The following is a 20,732-nucleotide window of genomic DNA, read 5'->3' on the forward strand; positions in this document are numbered from 1 at the left end:
AAACGTATGTTTTGACAGAGCACAGGGAAAACTGTGCGACTGTGAAACTGTTGCATTCATTTGTTGTAGTTTATGTGACAAACTCTTATGTTTTCATCGCTTTTTTGGGAGTGATTATCACATCCACAAGAAAACCTAAATCGGGCAAGGTAGAAGAATCTTTTTACCCATTCGCCAAGTGTACAAGTTAGGTGCGTCGACAACATATTCCTGTATGTGACGCACATGGCGTCACCAGTGTCGTATAGAATGTATCAGACACGTTTTCCTGTGGAGGAATCGGTGGACCTATGACCTGGTGATCAAATGTTTTCAGTTCCCATTGTAGAGGCACGTCCTTTCGTCTACTAATTGCACGGTTTTGCAGTGCGATCGCAAAACACAGACACTAAACTTATTACGGTGAACTGAGACGTCAATGAACGAATGGACAGATCATAACTTTGTGAAAATAAAAAAGTAAACTTTTCACTCGAGGGAAGATTTGAACCAACGACCTCTCGTTCTGCAGCTGCTCACACTAACCACGGGACCACAGCACTCCTGGAGTCAGAGTATCCTAGATGTTACATATCTTGCGCATTGACTACTCAGTTTGTATATTTTGCTTATTTTTTTCATAGTTCCACACAACTTCTTCCTGTTTTCTCGATTGATCTGTGTTCAGTTTTTGAAGGCCTATGCCCTGTGCCAACTTATGACTAAATCTGTGGGGGGTGCGATGGGGACGTTCCCTCATGAGAGTTGCACTGACAGGACGAGGGCAATGCCTCAGAGCAGCTGGGGCTGACCAGCACTGTTCTCCTGAGTACCATTATGGTGGACCTGCAAATTTTTCCCCGTGAGCTGTAGACAGACAATGCATGCAACAGGGGCCCAGCTAAAAATGTGAGAATAGTGAACAGTGGAGCTAGTTGCCCATATCAAGTAAATGGCCATTTTACAACCAGGACCCGGGTCAATTGAAGCAAGCTTTGCACAGGACATTGTACTCAGCCCAGTGACTTCTCAGAAGGCAGGTGGAATGGAAAACAGTTCGAACAGATTCCCATCTCCTGCTGCTCCGATGCAAATGATGCTATTCAGCAGTGTTTATTGTGTTTTCAGTCTCCTGGAGAAAGCAAACTGCATCAACCTGATGCCAGCCATATCAGTGTGAGAATTTCTTCCTCCATAAGGTGGGAGATGTTCTTATTGAGCCCTCTTAAAACTTACTCCTCAGTAGTGGGAGACTAGGAGCTGATTTTCCGGAAATATCATACACAGGAAAACAAGGGATTTGTGGACAAAAAAAAAAGGAGAGAGATTGATGACAAAGGATAGCTAGATCGAATGTTCTAGAAACAGCATTGGTGGGAAGCCAGCTGATTGAAAAACTTTTCACACAAGAGTTTTGATGGGAGAACAAGCAACGGCTTACCAATTACTCCACTCCACTGGCCAGAATTTAGTGCACCTTTTTTCATTGGAGGATTGTGTTTTGTGTGTTTTGTGGCAGGGACTCTGCTCAGACCAAGGACAGGAGAAGTGATGGAGACTTACTGAGGGCTAGGGGTGCAAGGAGAGAACTCGGTGCTAAAATTTCGAAGAGTACACTTGTTCAGAGTTGAGACTCGAGATTTGGACGCTTCAGCAACAGGCTATAGCAGTGACTGGAAGTTCTGCTCTGAGAGGCAGCCTGTGAGTTGTCTGCCATCAGTACCATTAAACCAGGTTGTGTTTCTGCATACCTATTGTGGTGAGAGTATCTGGTGACATCAGATGGATGGTGAAGAGTGAAGTTAGACATTTTTTATCACTCAGTTAAATTCATCTGGGCTCATCCATTACCAAGCAAGCAGGAGTAATTGCATGTTTGCTTTCCATTCTCCATTCAGCATGACCTTACAATTGCTGTGTAGCCACCAGAGACCATGTATCCCACAATTAAGTCGTTACAATATTAATTATTTCTGAAATTCCCAATTATTTTCTGAGAACTTTGCGAAGTTGATGCCTGTTCTATCTTATTTGTGTGTCCTAATTAAATGTGCTTTTGTTGTGAGCCCAACTGAGATTCATTTTATGTTACATTTGACATGTGCATATCGAGGATGATTGTAATAAGCTTTGATTCACTTGGGCCAAGATTTTAATTCAATAGTTAGTGAATCTGTTTTTCCCTGCTGTATATCCTTAATGATTTTTGTCAAGCTCAACACCCAGGCCTCATTTATCAGCACCACCACTTAACTATCATCAAAGCTGTTGTGTATAGTTCTTAATTCAGTAGATGAGTTCTTTGAGGTGTGATCCACCTCTTAGTAGTACAGCTGGTGCAAATCTCTATAGCAGTCGGAAAACTCACATTTTTAGCTGTTGGCATTTGTCAACTTGTGTTCCTAATTTTATTACATACCTATTCTGGGCATGTGACTGATTGCTGGAAGATTGTATCTATCTTCCTTGTTTTTTAACTTCTTCATCACAGTAGGCTTTCAGTTTTCTCTTTTGAGCACCATTTAAATATAATGTCTTTCTAGACATTGTGGTTTTAACTTAACGCAAATGTTTAAGAGCAGCCCATATAAGAACAATCAGAAATATGTTTTATATTAATGCAACTGCAGCTTAGATGAAGAGGAAATAAACTATATCAAACAGATAAGTAATGTATACAATTGTAATGTCCGAGTCACTTTCCATTAGCAGTTTACCTATTCTGTTACATAGTATCCATCAGAAACAAACAGAAAACTTAGGGAATGATAAGAGAGAGCCTACTGTTGTCAACACCAACTGCAGGAAATACACAATGAAGAATGTTGTGCATTCCAGAGCACTAGCTGGAATACAAGCCATTGCTCATTTAGAAAAATAGCAGTGGTGGAATCATGTCCACTGTATACAGTGCTGACTGCTACATGCTGTAGCATTTTTGTTAACATTAAACAAGAAAGAGTATGTAATGCTAACAATTACACTACTGTTGACTTCTCCTTAATGAGCTTCTATGGTCAAAACAAATGCCATTCCTCCTCCCCTCACTGAAGGTCAATTATTGACACCACTGCTTGTAAGAGTGTTTCAATGAAGAGCCTGTCACACATTGAGCGTTCAGACAAAGCCTTCTTGAAAAAAGAAAGGAAAACACACAAAACACACACACACACACACACACACACACACACACACACACGCACACACACACTCACACACACAAAGCATACAGAACTCACACTTGCCTCTGATCTGCACAGTTCAGAAAAGCTGGTGTGAAGGGGAGGAGTCAGATGTTCAGCACTGCGAAGCACCCATTTAAATCAAGCATGTTACATTCAGCTGCATGTTGTGCCACAGGGTGGTCCACTTGGATCTTGGTCAGAAATTGGCAGTGGCCACTCATCCTTGTGGTCAGCTGTTTGGTTGTCATGCCAACATAAAAAGCTGTGCAATGATTCCAGCAGAGCTGCTACATGACATGGCTGCTTTCACAAATGTCCTGACCTCTGATGCGGAGAGGTCTGGTGACCAGCAAAAGGAGCCATATCACATACCAGCGATGCTGGCAATCATTGCACAGCTTTTCACTTGTGTGTAGGACCTTTAGGTCCTTGATCCAAGGTCAGCAAATATAGCCAACTGGAGAAAATCCATAAAAATAAAGACTTGTGAAACATTAGGTCTTGAAAATGGGGTGGTCACATAACAGGCCCAGCTTAACTTATTCATTGAGATGAGAATCACTCACTGAGGGTACCACATTTTTTTTAAGGATAGTGCAGCAAGCAGAAGAGTATTAGAATCTGCACCAGGCTCATTAGTCTGTGAAGGTAAAAAGTATTCCGGCAAATGAAGGTATTCTAACCCACAGATGTGCCAGATTGCTCCTCAAAGAATTCAGATACTGAATTAAGAACTGTGTGCAGTGGATTTAACAGTAGTTAAGGGGTGGCCCTGGTAAATGAATCTTGGGTGTTGGGCTTGGAAAAAATCATTAAGCATATGTTGTTATTGTTGTTGTGGTCTTGAGTCCTGAGACTGGTTTGATGCAGCTCTCCATGCTACTCTATCCTGTGCAAGCTTCTTCATCTCCCAGTACCTACTGCAACCTACATCCTTCTGAATCTGCTTAGTGTATTCATCTCTTGGTCTCCCTCTACGATTTTTACCCTCCACACTGCCCTCCAATGCTAAATTTGTGATCCCTTGATGCCTCAAAACATGTCCTACCAACCGATCCCTTCTTCTAGTCAAGTTGTGCCACAAACTTCTCTTCTCCCCAATCCTATTCAATACCTCCTCATTAGTTACATGATCTACCCACCTTATCTTCAGCATTCTTCTGTAGCACCACATTTTGAAAGCTTCTATTCTCTTCTTGTCCAAACTGGTTATCGTCCATGTTTCACTTCCATACATGGCTACACTCCATACAAATACTTTCAGAAACGACTACCTGACACTTAAATCTATACTCGATGTTAACAAATTTCTCTTCTTCAGAAACGATTTCCTTGCCATTGCCAGTCTACATTTTATATCCTCTCTACTTCGACCATCATCAGTTATTTTACTCCCTAAATAGCAAAACTCCTTTACTACTTTAAGTGTCTCATTTCCTAATCTAATCCCCTCAGCATCACCCGATTTAATTTGACTACATTCCATTATCCTCGTTTTGCTTTTGTTGATGTTCATCTTATATCCACCTTTCAAGACACTGTCCATTCCGTTCAACTGCTCTTCCAAGTCCTTTGCTGTCTCTGACAGAATTACAATGTCATCGGCAAACCTCAAAGTTTTTACTTCTTCTCCATGAATTTTAATACCTACTCCAAATTTTTCTTTTGTTTCCTTTACTGCTTGCTCAATATACAGATTGAATAACATCGGGGAGAGGCTACAACCCTGTCTCACTCCTTTCCCAACCACTGCTTCCCTTTCATGCCCCTCGACTCTTATAACTGCCATCTGGTTTCTGTACAAACTGTAAATAGCCTTTCGCTCCCTGTATTTTACCCCTGCCACCTTCAGAATTTGAAAGAGAGTATTCCAGTTAACGTTGTCGAAAGCTTTCTCTAAGTCTACAAATGCTAGAAACGTAGGTTTGCCTTTTCTTAATCTTTCTTCTAAGATAAGTCGTAAGGAATTATTATATTCTTCTTGAGTCTGTGGGTATTTCGCCTGTCTCATACATCTTGCTCACCAGATGGTAGAGTTTTGTCATGACTGGCTCTCCCAAGGCCATCAGTAGTTCTAATGGAATGTTGTCTACTCCCGGGGCCTTGTTTCGACTCAGGTCTTTCAGTGCTCTGTCAAACTCTTCACGCAGTATCTTATCTCCCATTTCATCTTCATCTACATCCTCTTCCATTTCCATTATATTGTCCTCAAGCACATCGCCCTTGTATAAACCCTCTATATACTCCTTCCACCTTTCTGCCTTCCTTTCTTTGCTTAGAACGTTGCCATCTGAGCTCTTGATATTCATACAAGTGGTTCTCTTCTCTCCAAAGGCCTCTTTAATTTTCCTGTAGGCAGTATCTATCTTACCCCTAGTGAGACAAGCCTCTACATTCTTACATCTGTACTCTAGCCATCCCTGCTTAGCCATTTTGAACTACCTGTCAATCTCATTTTTGAGACGTTTGTATTCCTTTTTGCCTGCTTCATTTACTGCATTTTTATATTTTCTCCTTTCATCAATTAAATTCAATATTTCTTCTGTTACCCAAGGATTTCTATTAGCCCTCATCTTTTTACCTACTTGATCCTCTGCTGCCTTCACTACTTCATCCCTCAGAGCTACCCATTCTTCTTCTACTGTATTTCTTTCCCCCATTCCTGTCAATTGTTCCCTTATGCTCTCCCTGAAACTCTGTACAACCTCTGGTTCTTTCAGTTTATCCAAGTCCCATCTCCTTAAATTCCCGCCTTTTTGCAGTTTCTTCAGTTTCAATCTGCAGTTCATAACCAATAGATTGTGGTCAGAATCCACATCTGCCCCTGGAAATGTCGTACAATTTAAAACCTGGTTCCTAAATCTCTGTCTTACTATTATGTAATCTATCTGATACCTTTTAGTATCTCCAGGATTCTTTCAGGTATACAACCTTCTTTCATGATTCTTGAACCAAGTGTTAGCTATGATTAAGTTATGCTCTGTGCAAAATTCTACAAGGCGGCTTCCTCTTTCATTTCTTCCCCCCAATCCATATTCACCTACTATGTTTCCTTCTCTCCCTTTTCCTACTGACGAATTCCAGTCACCCACAACTATTAAATTTTCGTCTCCCTTCACTACCTGAATAATTTCTTTTATCTCGTCATACATTTCATCAATTTCTTCATCATCTGCAGAGCTAGTTGGCATATAAACTTGTACTACTGTAGTAGGCATGGGCTTTGTGTCTATCTTGGCCACAATAATGCGTTCACTATGCTGTTTGTAGTAGCTAACCCGCACTCCTATTTTTTTTATTCATTATTAAACCTACTCCTGCATTACCCTTATTTGATTTTGTATTTATAACCCTGTAATCACCTGACCAAAAGTCTTGTTCCTCCTGCCACCGAACTTCACTAATTCCCACTATATCTAACTTTAACCTATCCATTTCCCTTTTTAAATTTTCTAACCTACCTGCCCAATTAAGGGATCTGACATTCCACCTCCGATCCGTAGAATGCCAGTTTTCTTTCTCCTGATAACGACATCCTCTTGAGTAGTCCCTGCCCGGAGATCCGAATGGGGGACTATTTTACCTCCGGAATATTTTACCCAAGAGGACGCCATCATCATTTAATCATACAGTAAAGCTGCATGTCCTCGGGAAAAATTACGGCTGTAGTTTCCCCTTGCTTTCAGCCGTTCGCAGTACCAGCACAGCAAGGCCGTTTTGGTTAATGTTACAAGGCCAGATCAGTCAATCATCCAGACTGTTGACCCTGCAACTACTGAAAAGGCTGCTGCCCCTCTTCAGGAACCACATGTTTGTCTGGCCTCTCAACAGATACCCCTCCGTTGTGGTTGCACCTATGGTATGGCCACCTGTATCGCTGAGGCACGCAAGCCTCCCCACCAACGGCAAGGTCCATGGTTCGTGGGGGGATTAAGCATATACAAATAGAAAAAAAGGGATTCACTAACTCATAATAAAAGAAATGGCAGTAGACTCTAATTATAGTAATGCACAAAAAGCATTACGTTTTGGAGAGTTGCATATGTTTTCTAAAAATTGTCACAAATTTTCACAGCCTGAAATCTGGCAGTGGCAAGTATTCATTTTTTCTTGTAAGTGGTAAGTTGAATCAACATTGACCATTGAGTTTCCATGTAATTACTTGTCTTCATTCGAGCAAGTTTACATTGCAGTGCTCCCCATGGACTACCTTATTGTCAAAATTTGGTAGTTGTGCCATTGTAAATCTCTGAGTTAAAATGCAAATGCTTCCATAATGCATGCTAAACAATCACAAGTAACTCAAGACATGCATGCTATGTGAATTTCAGATTGTTGACAAAACAATGCTTCTCTTGCTCTACCTCACCTGACACACACAAAGAATTTTTATCACATACTGAATGGCCAGTCAAACAAATTGCTTCTGCCAGAAAGAATTTTAGGCCTACTGGGAGTATGTATTGTGTTGCAGACAGTAAATGTTCAAACCAAAACACACAGGAAGTGTCTCATGGATTTTAAAGCAACCATTCTGGAACAGTTTATGCTCTTACAGTGGGGTGATTTGGCAGTATACCACTACAGAAGTCAAAACCTTTCTTTTGATGATATCAGAACAAACTCTGTTACTTCTCACAATAGATTCATAAACAACTGTGATATCCTTACTGAAGTACACTATGAAATGTATTGTGGCAGTCTCTTCTTCCTTTTCTTAACCTCCCTCTGCCCTCTAGAACTCACTGTGCCATCTCATGTAATTAGCAGAATTACATCTACATATATGTAACTTTTGTCCAACATTTTATTTTGGCTAGGAATAGCCACAAGAAAAGTGTACAGAGTGGCAATTTTGATTCCTCTCCTGGCACCAGTGCAGTGCCTTGGAGCAGTGGATGTTGGGTGTAACTTCACATATACCTAGTCTGTTTGTAAATCTCTCTCTCTCTCTCTCTCTCTCTCTCTCTCTCTCTCTCTCTCTCTGTGTGTGTGTGTGTGTGTGTGTGTGTGTGTGTGTGTGTGTGTGTGTCTCCTGATTCAGCTGTTCTAAGGTCAGAACCACTTAAATGTTGTAGTCTCTCCAACAACTGTATGTAAATATAGACAATTTCATTTATGGGCTAGCAGGCAGAATATTCTGCCTGTTATACCAGCACTCTTGAATGCAGAGTGTTTTATTAGGTCAAGACTCTATACAGTGTTTCTGGTGCTACCATAGGTGAATTATTCTCAATGTGTGTTAAAAGTGACAAGGACACCCACATAATAGTTTATGGCGACTATTAACTAGCCATAAAAAAGTTCCAGTTCCGATCTCATTAAAGACCTGCATAGTACCGACTTTTACATCATTTTCTTGAAAGAAAAACACCTGACTGTGCCATATTTTTTCCTTTCCTTGAGAGCTGATGGTGAGGGCGCGGGCAGGCATGAGCCCCCCTTGCCCTCAGGTATGGGCACCCTGAGTAGTGGTGTTAGATACGGGTATTGGGAGATTGAATGTACAGAACATGAAACAGAATAGAGCATGCAATTAATGAAGAAGTTTGTAACTGTGCTGAAGAGTTTAAAAGATATGGAACTAGTGAAACAGCGTTACACTAATATTTAAACACTCTGCCACACTGTATCAAATATTTTATTTTTTGACTCCATATTACATTTGTCGTTTATAAATTCATTTTTCTGCCAACTTAAAATAGTTTGTGCTCTATTTAATGAAAGCTTTTTCTTTTATTAGACGATTCAAAACTTGTCTTACTTCACCAGAATCTCTCTCCACCAAGCAATGTGGAGCAGTGAGTATTGTAGGAATAAATAAAGTTTTACATTTTTAACGTGCTGCATCCTAACAGCCTGCATTTTGTAACTACAGCTCATTGATAAATTAATCACATATTGCACAATATGCAATATAACTATAAATATATTTATCTTATATGTATTACTTATTTACAATAAAAATATGGCTTAGGACTACTCCTTTAGACAATATTTACACACATTAGATTTAATATTATACAGAAAATGTACAGTAACATTTATATAATTGTATGCAGATAAAAAACAAAATCTTTGGTTTTAAGAAAGTAACATTATTTTTGATCTTTTAAAAGAAAAACAAGATAACTCATTAATCTTCTAGTGCTACATTGCCAATATAGCATCACATGAAGGCCACTACTTGCCCATTCAAGAAACTGCAAAATCAGTTTTAATCCTTCATTTATCTGTGTTTGTGGGGCGGGGGGTGGGCGTAAGGGAGGGGGGAGAAGGGTGTGTAGAAGATCAAAATATTGTCGAGCCTTTCAATTGTTTTAATAATTCATTGCAACAGGCAGAGAAAATAAGGTATATTACTGTGAGAGGGGTGGGGGGGGGGGGGGGGAGGGGGAGGGGTATGAAGGAAGGTAAGCAGGAAGGGGCTGGTGGAAGCAGCAATGAGGGTAGGTTATGTGACAGCTTTTTTTTTTTTTTTTCCTTTTGGTTTCCTGTGTGATCTACTTGTAGTATACAGCAAATGTATATTTCATTGTTTCAACTGAAATGATGATTATATTTCAAGATACAATAAGCACTCAAAAACTTTGTCGCCCCAAGCTGAATGACATCAGAGTGTCTGGTAGCCAATTTCTCTCAGGTCGCCCATAGGGCACAAAAGATTTTACAGTGTAATTGAGGACAAATAATGTAGGCCCTTCTTACAAAGTAGCATTTGTAAAATACTACCAAGGCAATTTAATTGTGAGCACTTTATCAATACAGCAAATGACTAAAGGTCAGACCTACTGGTACTTCAAAAAGAGCTTGTGGTAATTTACTTATTACTAAATGACAGCATATTGTATATCTATATCCAAAAATAATTATATATAGCATTGAGTGCTTATGACTTTTCTTATAAAATGAAAGTAACAAAAATAAAAAGGAACTCAACATTTTTTTATGTTATGGGATTTACACTAACAACATTCAAAATATTATCACATTCTTTATAAGACTTGCAAGGCTGGGGTGAAGAGCTACAGCTGTCCTACACAGTCACACCAATCAAGCTGAGAAATTTGAGTTTTACGTGTTTGCCAGCAAGCTCCATTATCTTTAACCACTCAATTAAATGATTGTCTACATCATTTTACTGCATAACAGGAAAATAACATTGCCAATAATTAATTTTATTGCAAAGAAATTACTGCAAACAGCTCTGGTACCCCAGTGTGATCGGAAATGTTAGGGATTAGATCTCTGAAGATGTCCCAACAATGGCAACAGCTTACAACAATACTCAATATATTACTCTGAATATCTACTTCGCTATCCAAAATTTACTATTACATTAATAAAATATTACATATTTGACTATCTCATTTTCTCTTTGTGTGTTTCTGAGTACATCTTTGTAACCTGTGGAGTATACACATATTCTACAAAGCACTTTAAAGTCTTGCACCCTCATGACTAGTCAACAGCAACACAGACATCAACTGTGCAAATTATCCACTATTCTTATGGCACTGGACAAAAATGACATTTGGAACAAGGGTATAGCTGTTACAACAAATTTTAAATGCCACTCTGCTTCTGTGGGCAAGTTGTACATCACAGCCACCACAAATAGCATAAAAGGGCATCAACGAGAAGGATGTCAGTGCACAGTGAATTTGGAGTATTAAAGTGAGAAGTGAAGAGGCCAATAAACTGTAGCCCTGCATAAATTTAGTTCCTCACAAAAGCTATATTTGAGCCTTACTGACCACAATAAAAATAGAGCTTTCTCAAAAATGCAGTATGACATGTTGCACAGTTGCTCAACAGACTCAATCTGATAACATGTAAACAAAACTGACAGGGAACATCCCCTTTCGTGATGGCTGCCCTTCCACTTCACCCTCCATCCAGTTCTCATCATCTGTCTGTGTATTGGTTACAATTATCACCTCTCCTTCCTTGAAGGAAAGTTCATCATCGTTATCGGCCTCACAGTCGTAGAGCGCACGGCAACGGCGGGGCGCCGGTGCAGGGATGGCTGTGGACGTTGTTGGCTGTGTGCGACAGGATTAGTATTAGTTAAAACACAGTGGCAAGCACATTCTATTCAAACACACATTCAGGTTTTTACATTAATTGCACTCAGAATACTAAAACTAAGAATAATGTTTCAAAATGTATTAGACAACATGAACCAAAAAGTCCTAAAACAAAATTGCTAATTCACACATGCAAGAATATAAGAACATTATTTGCCACAATTCTGCGGTCATCCACTACAACATGAAGCTGCATATATGCTTCCTATTTTTTGTTTTGTTTTGCTACATTTCTGCATAAAATGAATGTTGCATTGATCCTGTTAACAAAGCTGAGCTGCCTCACCGCATTCTTGATTCTTGCTAGTCAGGACAGTACTATTTCTTCACTCTCTCTCTCTCTCTCTCTCTCTCTCTCTCTCTCTCTCTCTGTCTCTCCTCTCTCAATAAGTAAAAGAGAGTTGATGCATGGTGTTAGATTCTTTACGTGACTTTCTTTGTTTTCTGTGTCACCTTGTATTTAAGAGCATTCAAAGTTTCTTACATTATTTCAAATAGGTCTTTGGGTATTTTCTTCAGTAATAATATTGTCATTATTGACCTCCTTGGGGAATCTATGACTGATATATGAGAGGCCTTTATGCCTACAAAATAATTTGGTTTTATGTGAGTAAAGTTGTTTCCCATGTTACTTTTATTATGATGATGGATAATTTTACGGAACTTGCATTGTAATTTATTAATGTAATTATCTTTATGCTCGTGGACAGTCCCTTCTGCCACATGTATTTGTTGATGCAAACCACATAACCATGTTCACTTTAGTACATTGCCTATGATTAGTCATTATATTTGGGAGCCATGGTGGAAACAGTACTAATCATATTAAGGATTCATGTTCAGAAGTTTTGTCAGTGGATTACTTAATTTTACATGTAAACATTTCAGCCTGTTTGCAGAGCACCTGGGAATTGAGAAATTTGATGGATACACCATATTCTTCTATTATTTTATTAAAATGCAAATTTATTGTGGCCTTCCATTTTCATGCATTCTCTGTAGTGTGCATGTGTGTGTATCAGCACTTATTAACATGGCCAGATAATTATGAACAACTAATGTGTAACGAGACTGAATAGCATTCTTAAAGCAAACAGGGAGAGAAAGAAAGTTAAAAATAGTTATGATGTAAGTAGGGATCTGTCATTGTTAATGTTAATTACTTGATATGGGTCATATTCACAATAAATGCTATGAGGTGAGAGATATCAATTACACAAAAGTTGCACACATGCCCCACCCCATCACGCCATCCCTCCCCCCCCCCCCCCATCTCCCACCACCATGCCAACTCCCACTCCCCTCACACACACACACACACACACACACACACACACACACACACACACACACACACACACACATACCTCTCCCCTGTGCTGTAACTATATTCGCTAAAGAGCAGTACAGATCATTACCTTTCTATGAGTGCATTTGTGATTATTCCTTTGAAACAGATGCTTATAAGTAGAATGTGTGTGTGAAAAAACACATTTAACTCTTACTATCTACAATTAATCCTTCACATGTATGTTAGGATTATCCCAAAATAATATTCCATGTGGCATCAATCAATGAAAATATGCAAAATATTTTCTGTGTTCGTAAAGTTGACTGTTATTGTTATCGATAAAGCAGCTGAATATAAATGCATTAACATGTCAAACACTGTACATGTGTTTTCTTGTTTCCATTTTCATCTTCATGGTGTCATTGCAATCTTCTTATGACATATTAAGCGGATTTGATGTATTTCTGATCGTAAAAAACTGAGTGAGGTATGTTTCTTTCAAAAATTAAACCTTCTGTTATGAGTTTTATGGAAAACCAGTGAATCACTTTCATAATAAAACATAATTTGCTGTTTGTTTATCAGCATGGACCAATTCTGTCTCCTGAGTCAAACACAATGGAAAATCATTGATGTACAGCAATAGTACAGCACAGGAGTGAACCCTGTTGAGCTCCCATGCAGATGATGTGATGTTCTTCCATTTAAACTGTTCTAACGACAAAACTATATAATTAACTCTCTTTAAATTGTACTTTGTTCTAATGCAATCTTAGATTATATAAATAATTGCTTATATTAACTTTTCCAAAAATGTTATAGCTCTGCACAATAAATTGAATATGAGAACAGTTCACAACATTTAATACTCCTATTCAGGTTTCAATTGCGCAGCAAAATACAGAAAGCCAATTCTTTGAATACTAGACATGGTAATTCTAAACTACAGGCACATATATGCATTAACAACCAATGAAAATATGTAAAGCACACAATAAATACACATTAATGACCAACATGTGAAAAAGATCTAGCAACAAGATTACTGCTGAGTTTAGAAATGAAAAGCTAGTCTTCACATTTCTTAGATGATTAATTACTCATGTATACACTGAGATGACACACCACCCTAGACCACAAATGACAAATAAAAGACTTTAGAAATTTTTTCAATGGGGAACAAAATAATTATTTTTTAAATATACTGTTTATACCACACAGTCCCCTTAATATAGGTGATTAATATAACACACAAAATCAAATGGATACTAGGATATAAAGTCATACAACAGAAAATCAAACAATGGAAAATCCAAGATGGAATGTAACAATGTCAGAAAATGATAGGTAGTTGCTACCCACCATATAGCGGAGATGCTGAGTCACAGAAAGGCACAACAAAAGCTTTTGGCTAACAAGGCCTTTGCCAAAAACAGACATCCCCCCCCCCCCCCACACACACACCCATGACCATAGTCTCTGGCAGCAGGAGCCAGACTGTGAGAAGCAGTGCATTATGGGAGAGGCAAGCCAGGTCGGGCTAAGAAGGAGGCTGGGGTGGGGAGGGGGAGGGGGAGGGATAGCAGGGTAGGGATTGGGGTGGTAAAGTGCTGCTGGGAGCATGCAGGGATGAGGTGGAGACTAGGGCTGCTAGATGCGGTCAGAAAATTAGACAGAGTGTGGAGAGGGGGAGTAGCAGGAAAGGAGAGAAGTATAAAGACTGGGTGCATTGGTGTAATAGAAGGCTGTGTAGTGCTGGAATTGGAACAGGGAAGGGGCTAGATGGGTAAGGACAATGACTAATAGAGGTTGAGGCCAGAGGGTTATGGGAACATAGGATATATTACATTGAGAGTTCCCACCTGTGCGAATCAGAAAAGCTAGTGTTGGCGCATACTGAGCAGCAGGGTAACCCAGTTGTTTCTTGCCCATAGTTTCTCAGACAACCATGCAGACATACAGCTTGTTGGTTGTCATACCTACATAAAATGCAGCACAATGATTGCAGCTTAGCTTGTAGATCACATAACTGGTTTCACAGGTAGCCCTGCCTTTGTTGGGATGGGTGATGTTTGTGACCAGACTGGAGTAGGTGGTGATGGGAGGATGTATGGGAAAGGTTTTGCATCTAGTTCTATTACAGGGATGAGCTGTGAGGCTAGAAGTTGGGAGCAGGGGCTGTGTAAGGATGGATGAGGATACTGTGTAGGTTCGGTGGGTGACAGAATACCACTGTGGGACAGGTGGATAGGATAGTGGGTTAGACATTTCTCATTTCAGGACATGACGAGAGGTAGTCAAAACCCTGGCAGAGAATGTAATTCAGATTTTCCAGTCCTGGGTGGTACTGAGTCACGAGGCGAATGCTCCTTTGTGAGCAGATGCTGGTACTTTGGGAGATGTTGGGTGGCTGAAAATATAAGGATGGGAGATCTGTTTTTGTACAAGTTTGAGATTGTAATTACGATCTGTGAAGTCCTCAGAGAGACCCTCAGTATATTTCGAGAGGGACTGTTTGTCACTACACATGCAATGGCCATGGGCGGCTAGGCTGTATGGAAGGAACGTCTTGGTATGGAATGGGTGACAGCTGTCAAAGTGGAGACATTGCTGGTGGTTGGTAGATTTGATATGGACAGAGCTACTGGTATAGCCATCTTTGAGGTAGAGGTCAACATCAAGGAAGGTGGCTTGATAGGCTGAGTAGGACTGGGTGAAGTGAATGGGGGAGAAGGTGTTGTGGCTCTGGAGGAATGTGGATAAGGTGCCCTCACCCTCGATACAAAACATGAAGACGTCATCAATGAATTAGAACTAGATGAGGGGTTTGGGATTCTTGATATTTAGGAAGGATTCCTCTAGATGGCCCATCAATAGGCTGGCATAGGGCGGTGCCATGTGGGTGACCATAGGTGTACCCCGGGTTTGTTTGTAGGCAATGCCTTCAAAGGAGAAGTAATTGTGGGTGAGGATTAGTTGGTCGTGGTGACTAGGAAGCAGATGGTTGGTTTGAAATCCATTGGGCATTGGGAAAGGTAGTGTTCAATAGCAATAAGGTCATGGGGATTAGGGACATTAGAGTAAAGGGAGGTGGCATCAATATTCATGAGTACAGCATTGTGTGGTAAAGGAACAGGAAGTGTGGAGAGTTGATAGAGGAAATGGTTGATATCTTTTACATAGGAGGGCAGGTTTGATATCACTGTGACTTCACGCCAATTTCAGTTGGTTTTTGCATTTTACAATCAACCTACACCCTTAGATTTCATCTTGCTTCCCCTTATTTCATCTGTTTCATCCTTCCATGATTTTGCACAAGTGTTTTTTTGCAAATTCCTTCAGATGTTATTCTAAGTTTTTTAGTTTTTTTCCACAATCATGGATCCTTGCTCCTTCCATCTGTGTCAATACAGAAAAGGTTTCTTATCTTTAGCCAGAACCCAGCCCCACATACTGTTCCTGCATTGTTACTTTGCTCATGGAATCCCTTCAAATGGTCTTATCATCAAATTACCCATCTCCGGCTGCCATCCTTCCTTCCAAAATAACCTTCATCTGTTCAGGTTCTACTAGTCCTTAGCTCTCACCAACATAGTACTGCAAAAAGATATCAATCAGGCTCAGAACTCTTCTCGATCCATAAAATTCTCCTGATCCATAAAATTCTCCTGCTATGCGATCCCGAATTTCTGGATCCCATAACACACACTGAAACTCTTGCCCTCCAGGAACTAGAGTAATGTGCTCAATGCCACATCAAAAAACTCTGCAACCTGCTCACTTCCTACTCCCGCCTTGGATTACCACTGTCCACCATCTCTAAAACAACCTCCAAACCTCCCTCATGTCCCCTCAAAGCTGACAAACCCTGTCTCACGGATCTACTACAATTACCCAATACTCCAAACTCCCTCCCACCACCGCACAGAATCCAGAACTTAAACAGACCCATAACACAGCCATGAAACTTCCCTTCGAAAGCCTTAGCCATGCAGAAATATCAGCCCCTTCCAAAGGCCTCACATTTTGCCCCACTCCTAAATTAAATAATGCTGGACTTGTTAAAGACCTTCTCTCCTTCTCCTGGTCCCTACAGTGGAAACAATTTTGCATCACAAACCCTACCAATCAGACTCAACCAAAGACCCTGCCTGGCTCAGTTCAATCCTCCATCCAACTGTGATCCACCCCCATTGCCCCCAAATCACCCCCTTTTAACTTTCCAGAATTTCTTAAATTCAAACCTTGCCTCACCATCATTCCCCAAATCCCTCAACAAGCAAACTAACCTTACATCTGCAGAATATCCATGATCCACCCCCTTAAAACTGATCCTGACCTTATAGTCCTACCTGCTGACAAAGGCTCCACCACTGTTGTTTTGAACCGCAAAGATTACCTGACAGAAGTAATCTGCCCAGCTGTCAGATTCATCCACCTACAAACCCTACCACAGTGACAGCATTTCAGAAATCCACCAGGATCTCCAGTCTCTCCTCAAATCCTTAATCCCATCACAGAACCTCTCACTGGATTCCATCTCCCTTCTCGCCCCTAACACTCCCCACACTCCTACCTTCTACATGATTCCTAAATTCCATAAACCCAACCACCAAGGACGCCCCCTTGTGGCTGATTACTGTGCCCTCTCTGAGAGAATCTCTGCTCTCATAGACTAACACCATCAGCCTATTACCCAAAACCTACTCTCCTATATAAAAGATATTGACCATTCCCTCCACCGAATCTCCACAGTTCCTGTTCCTTTATCACATAGTGCCCTGCTCGTCACTACTGATGCAACCTCCCTTTACACTAACATCCCTAATCTCGTCATGTTCTGAAATGAGAAATGTCCTACCCACTATCTATCCCAACCATCCCACATGGGTATTCTGCCGACCACTGAACCTATGAAACATTTAATCCATTCCTACACAGACCCTGATCCCAACTCCTTGCCTCATGGCTCATATTCCCATAACAGACCTAGATGCAAGGCCTGTCCCACACAGCCTCTCATCACCACCTACTCCAATCCGGTCACAAACATCAGCAACCCCTTAAAGTCAGGGCTACCTGTGAAACCAGTCGTGATCTACAAGCTAAGCTGTAATCACTGTGCTGCATTTTACATAGACATGACAACTAAAAAACTGTCTGTCCACACGAATGGCCACTGACAAACTGTGGCCAAGAAACAACTGGACCACCCCATTGCTGAGTACGCTACCCGACATGACATTCTTCATTTCAATGACTGCTTCACATCCTGAGCCCTCTGCACCAACAACAGCTTTTCTGATTCGCACAGGTGTGAACTCTCCCTGCAATATATCCTATGTTCCTGTAACCATCTGGTCTCAACCTCTGTTAGTCATTGTCCTTACCCATCAAGCCCCTTCCCTGTTCCAATTCCAGCACTACACAGCCTTCTATTCCACCAATGCACCCAGTCTTTATACTTCTCTCCTTTTCTGCTACTCCCCCTCTCTACACTCTGTCTAATTTTCTGACTGCATATAGCAGTCCTAGTCTCCACCTCATCCCTGCATGCTCCCAGCAGCACTTTACCAGCCTCCCACCCCTAACCTGCTATCCCTCCCCCTCTCTGTCCCAGTCTCCTCCTTACTGCCACCCGGTTGCCTCTCCCAAAATGCGCTGCTCCTCGCAGTCTGGCTCCTGCAGCCAGAGACTGTGTGTGTGTGTGTGTGTGTGTGTGTGTGTGTGTGTGTGTGTGTGTGTGTGTGTGTGTGTCTATTTCTGACAAAGATCTTGTTAATCAAAAGCAAACTTTCTGACAGTTCTTTGGTGTATCTTTCTGCGACTCAGCATCTCTGCTACGCGGTGAATAGCAACTACCCTTTTCATAATATTATTACATGTAACAGAAAAGATAAATAAGGAAATTATCTGTACATTAATTACTTATCATGCAGGAGAGTATGCATCTACTTAGCTCCTTCCATGATTTGTAAGAAAACAAAGAAGATTAGCCTCCAGTAATATTCAAACCGTATTTATTTTACAGTTTTAAGCACAAACCTACACAGCATGTACAAAAATGATGAGGCAGAACAACAAAGAGTAACATAAAATCAAAATTGACATGTGTGCAGTTAAATTGCAGAGAGCAGTTTATCTAACGAAATAAGATTTTGGGTAAAGCACGAAGATGGAGGTGGGATAAAACTGAAAACTGTGGACTGAGAGTGAGCATTAAAATTTAATGAAGGCTAATACTGATCACTCATCATTTCTCAATACTGTTAAAATAGGCATATGTTTGACAGCTTAAATAGTAAATTGGGTGTAAAAGGTCACCTTTTACAATTCAGAAGAGGTCAATGCTTTTAGCAGAGATAAAAATAAAGGTAAGAGCCTATTTAGTATAGGAGAAGTAGATGAAGTTCAGTTTGTTTGCTACCATTTCGAAGGCAGGAGCTTCCTTAAGCCTTGTGACACTTTATTTTTGTTACACAGTAATTTTGGAAACATTTTTCTGACAAAAACAAAAAATTTGGTATTGCTGGAACTAAAGTGTCTGTTACAAATAGCAGTAAATGAGAAAATCACTCAAGAATTTTCTAAAAGTCAAAACACACAGCAATTCTACAGTGATATTTTCAAATTTGAGGAGAAATTTACAGAGGTCACTTAAGCTTGTATATTCACTGATGAGCCAAAAAATTTGACCACTCTCCTCTGAGAGATTGAATGCAACCTGGTGGTAGAGCAAGCATGTGATGCAATAAGGAAATTATATGAGTGGAGTAGAGACGGATGGAGACACATTCTGGTGCTGATATGGGCCACAGACAGGGAAACCCACTGACAGGAGCAGCTTTCACAGAGATGGTGTGGTACCTAGCAACAACCACCACAGAAATGGTGAAGTTGGTCGGCTGTTCGTGAGCATCCATGGAAAGTGGCTGAAAGATTACGAAGCCACGAGTAGGTGTTAAGGTGTTGGACACCCACACCTAGTCACGGTATATGGAGGTCAGGGACTTGCCCACTCTGCAAAGCACGAGAAGTGGCAATCTGTGGAAGATCTGATGACAGAGTATCCCTTCGTGCTTGATGTCACCCCAGTGGTGATGGCATCTTCCAGTAAGATAACTGTCCACATCACGTGGCTATAATCACACTACAGTAGTTTCAGGAGCATCTTGCACCCACAACCTTCTGGCCTGCAGTCTATGGAAACTGTGTCATCTTTGTGCAGACATGCCAAAACGTATCAAGGACTGGTTGAATCCATGCCATTTATAATCACTGTTGTACTGCATTCTAGCACACTATTACGCAGGTAGTCAAATGTTTTGGCTGATCAGTTGGCACTGAAACATGAATTTCATAAGTACTGTGACTAGAATTTTGCCAAAATACGAGGGCTATCCAAAAAATAAAGGGCATTTTGGCTATCACAGTGGTGGGCTGGGCTATAGCTGCCATCTTGGTGCCACAATGTTCCTTTGCTCAGTACACGTCCATTGGTGGTACTGTGACGTCTGCGTTTCTGCTACTTTGCTTTCTGTAATGTGATAAAATGTGCACTGCAACAGAAAATCCCACCACTTATGAGATGCATTCTGTTGTTAGTTTTCTGTTGACAGAAAACTGCAAACCAACTGAAATTTATTGTGACCTCTGTGATGCATAGGGAAAAAGAATGATGAATGAAAGACAAGTGATGCATGGTGCCTGTTTTTCAAACAAAGCCATACCAGTGTTTATGATGAAGACCACAGTGGCAGGCCTAGCCTTGTGACTGATGAACTGGTGATGAAAATCAATGATAAAATTCTTGAAAATCATCGTTTATTGATTACGGAACTTTCCAACATTTTCCCCAAATTTCATAGTGTTTGGTGCATGAAACTGTGGCAGAGAAGCTTTGGTAAAGTGTGATTCTCTTGTCCATGCATATAAAGCTGCAGCTATTTCTGAAACAACATCGTGATTGTTCTGTGCAGTTTGCATGTTTCACTTCAACACTGTGATGCAGATCTGAAAAACTATATTATACACTGTGGGAAATGAACTGTCTGAGGACTGAACATAGCATCCTTTCTTCACATAGTTTGAAATGATAGCTCTAATACAAGCAGCTTGTGATTGGATAGTAACTATTTTAAAAGTTAGTAAAGCCTGGCGTATTCAGAAAGGAGACGGCATTCTTAA

At 40.6% G+C, this 20,732-nt stretch overlaps 1 protein-coding gene across 6 annotated transcripts in view; it reads right to left on the reverse strand.

Annotated features, from left to right (window-relative positions):
* Nucleotides 1-8,789: 8,789 nt before the first annotated feature.
* Nucleotides 8,790-20,732, reverse strand: part of LOC126464634 (arfGAP with SH3 domain, ANK repeat and PH domain-containing protein) — a 315,585-nt gene continuing 303,642 nt past the window's right edge. For all 6 annotated transcript variants that reach the window (XM_050096250.1, XM_050096248.1, XM_050096249.1 and 3 more), the window contains one exon: nt 8,790-11,209. In XM_050096250.1, the coding sequence (XP_049952207.1) occupies nt 10,985-11,209 (225 nt within the window). In that variant the 3' untranslated portion in view covers nt 8,790-10,984. The remainder of the gene's footprint in view (nt 11,210-20,732) is intronic.

The sequence above is a fragment of the Schistocerca serialis genome, chromosome 1, assembly GCF_023864345.2.
Source record: "Schistocerca serialis cubense isolate TAMUIC-IGC-003099 chromosome 1, iqSchSeri2.2, whole genome shotgun sequence".
NCBI classification, from domain to species: Eukaryota; Metazoa; Arthropoda; class Insecta; order Orthoptera; family Acrididae; genus Schistocerca; species Schistocerca serialis.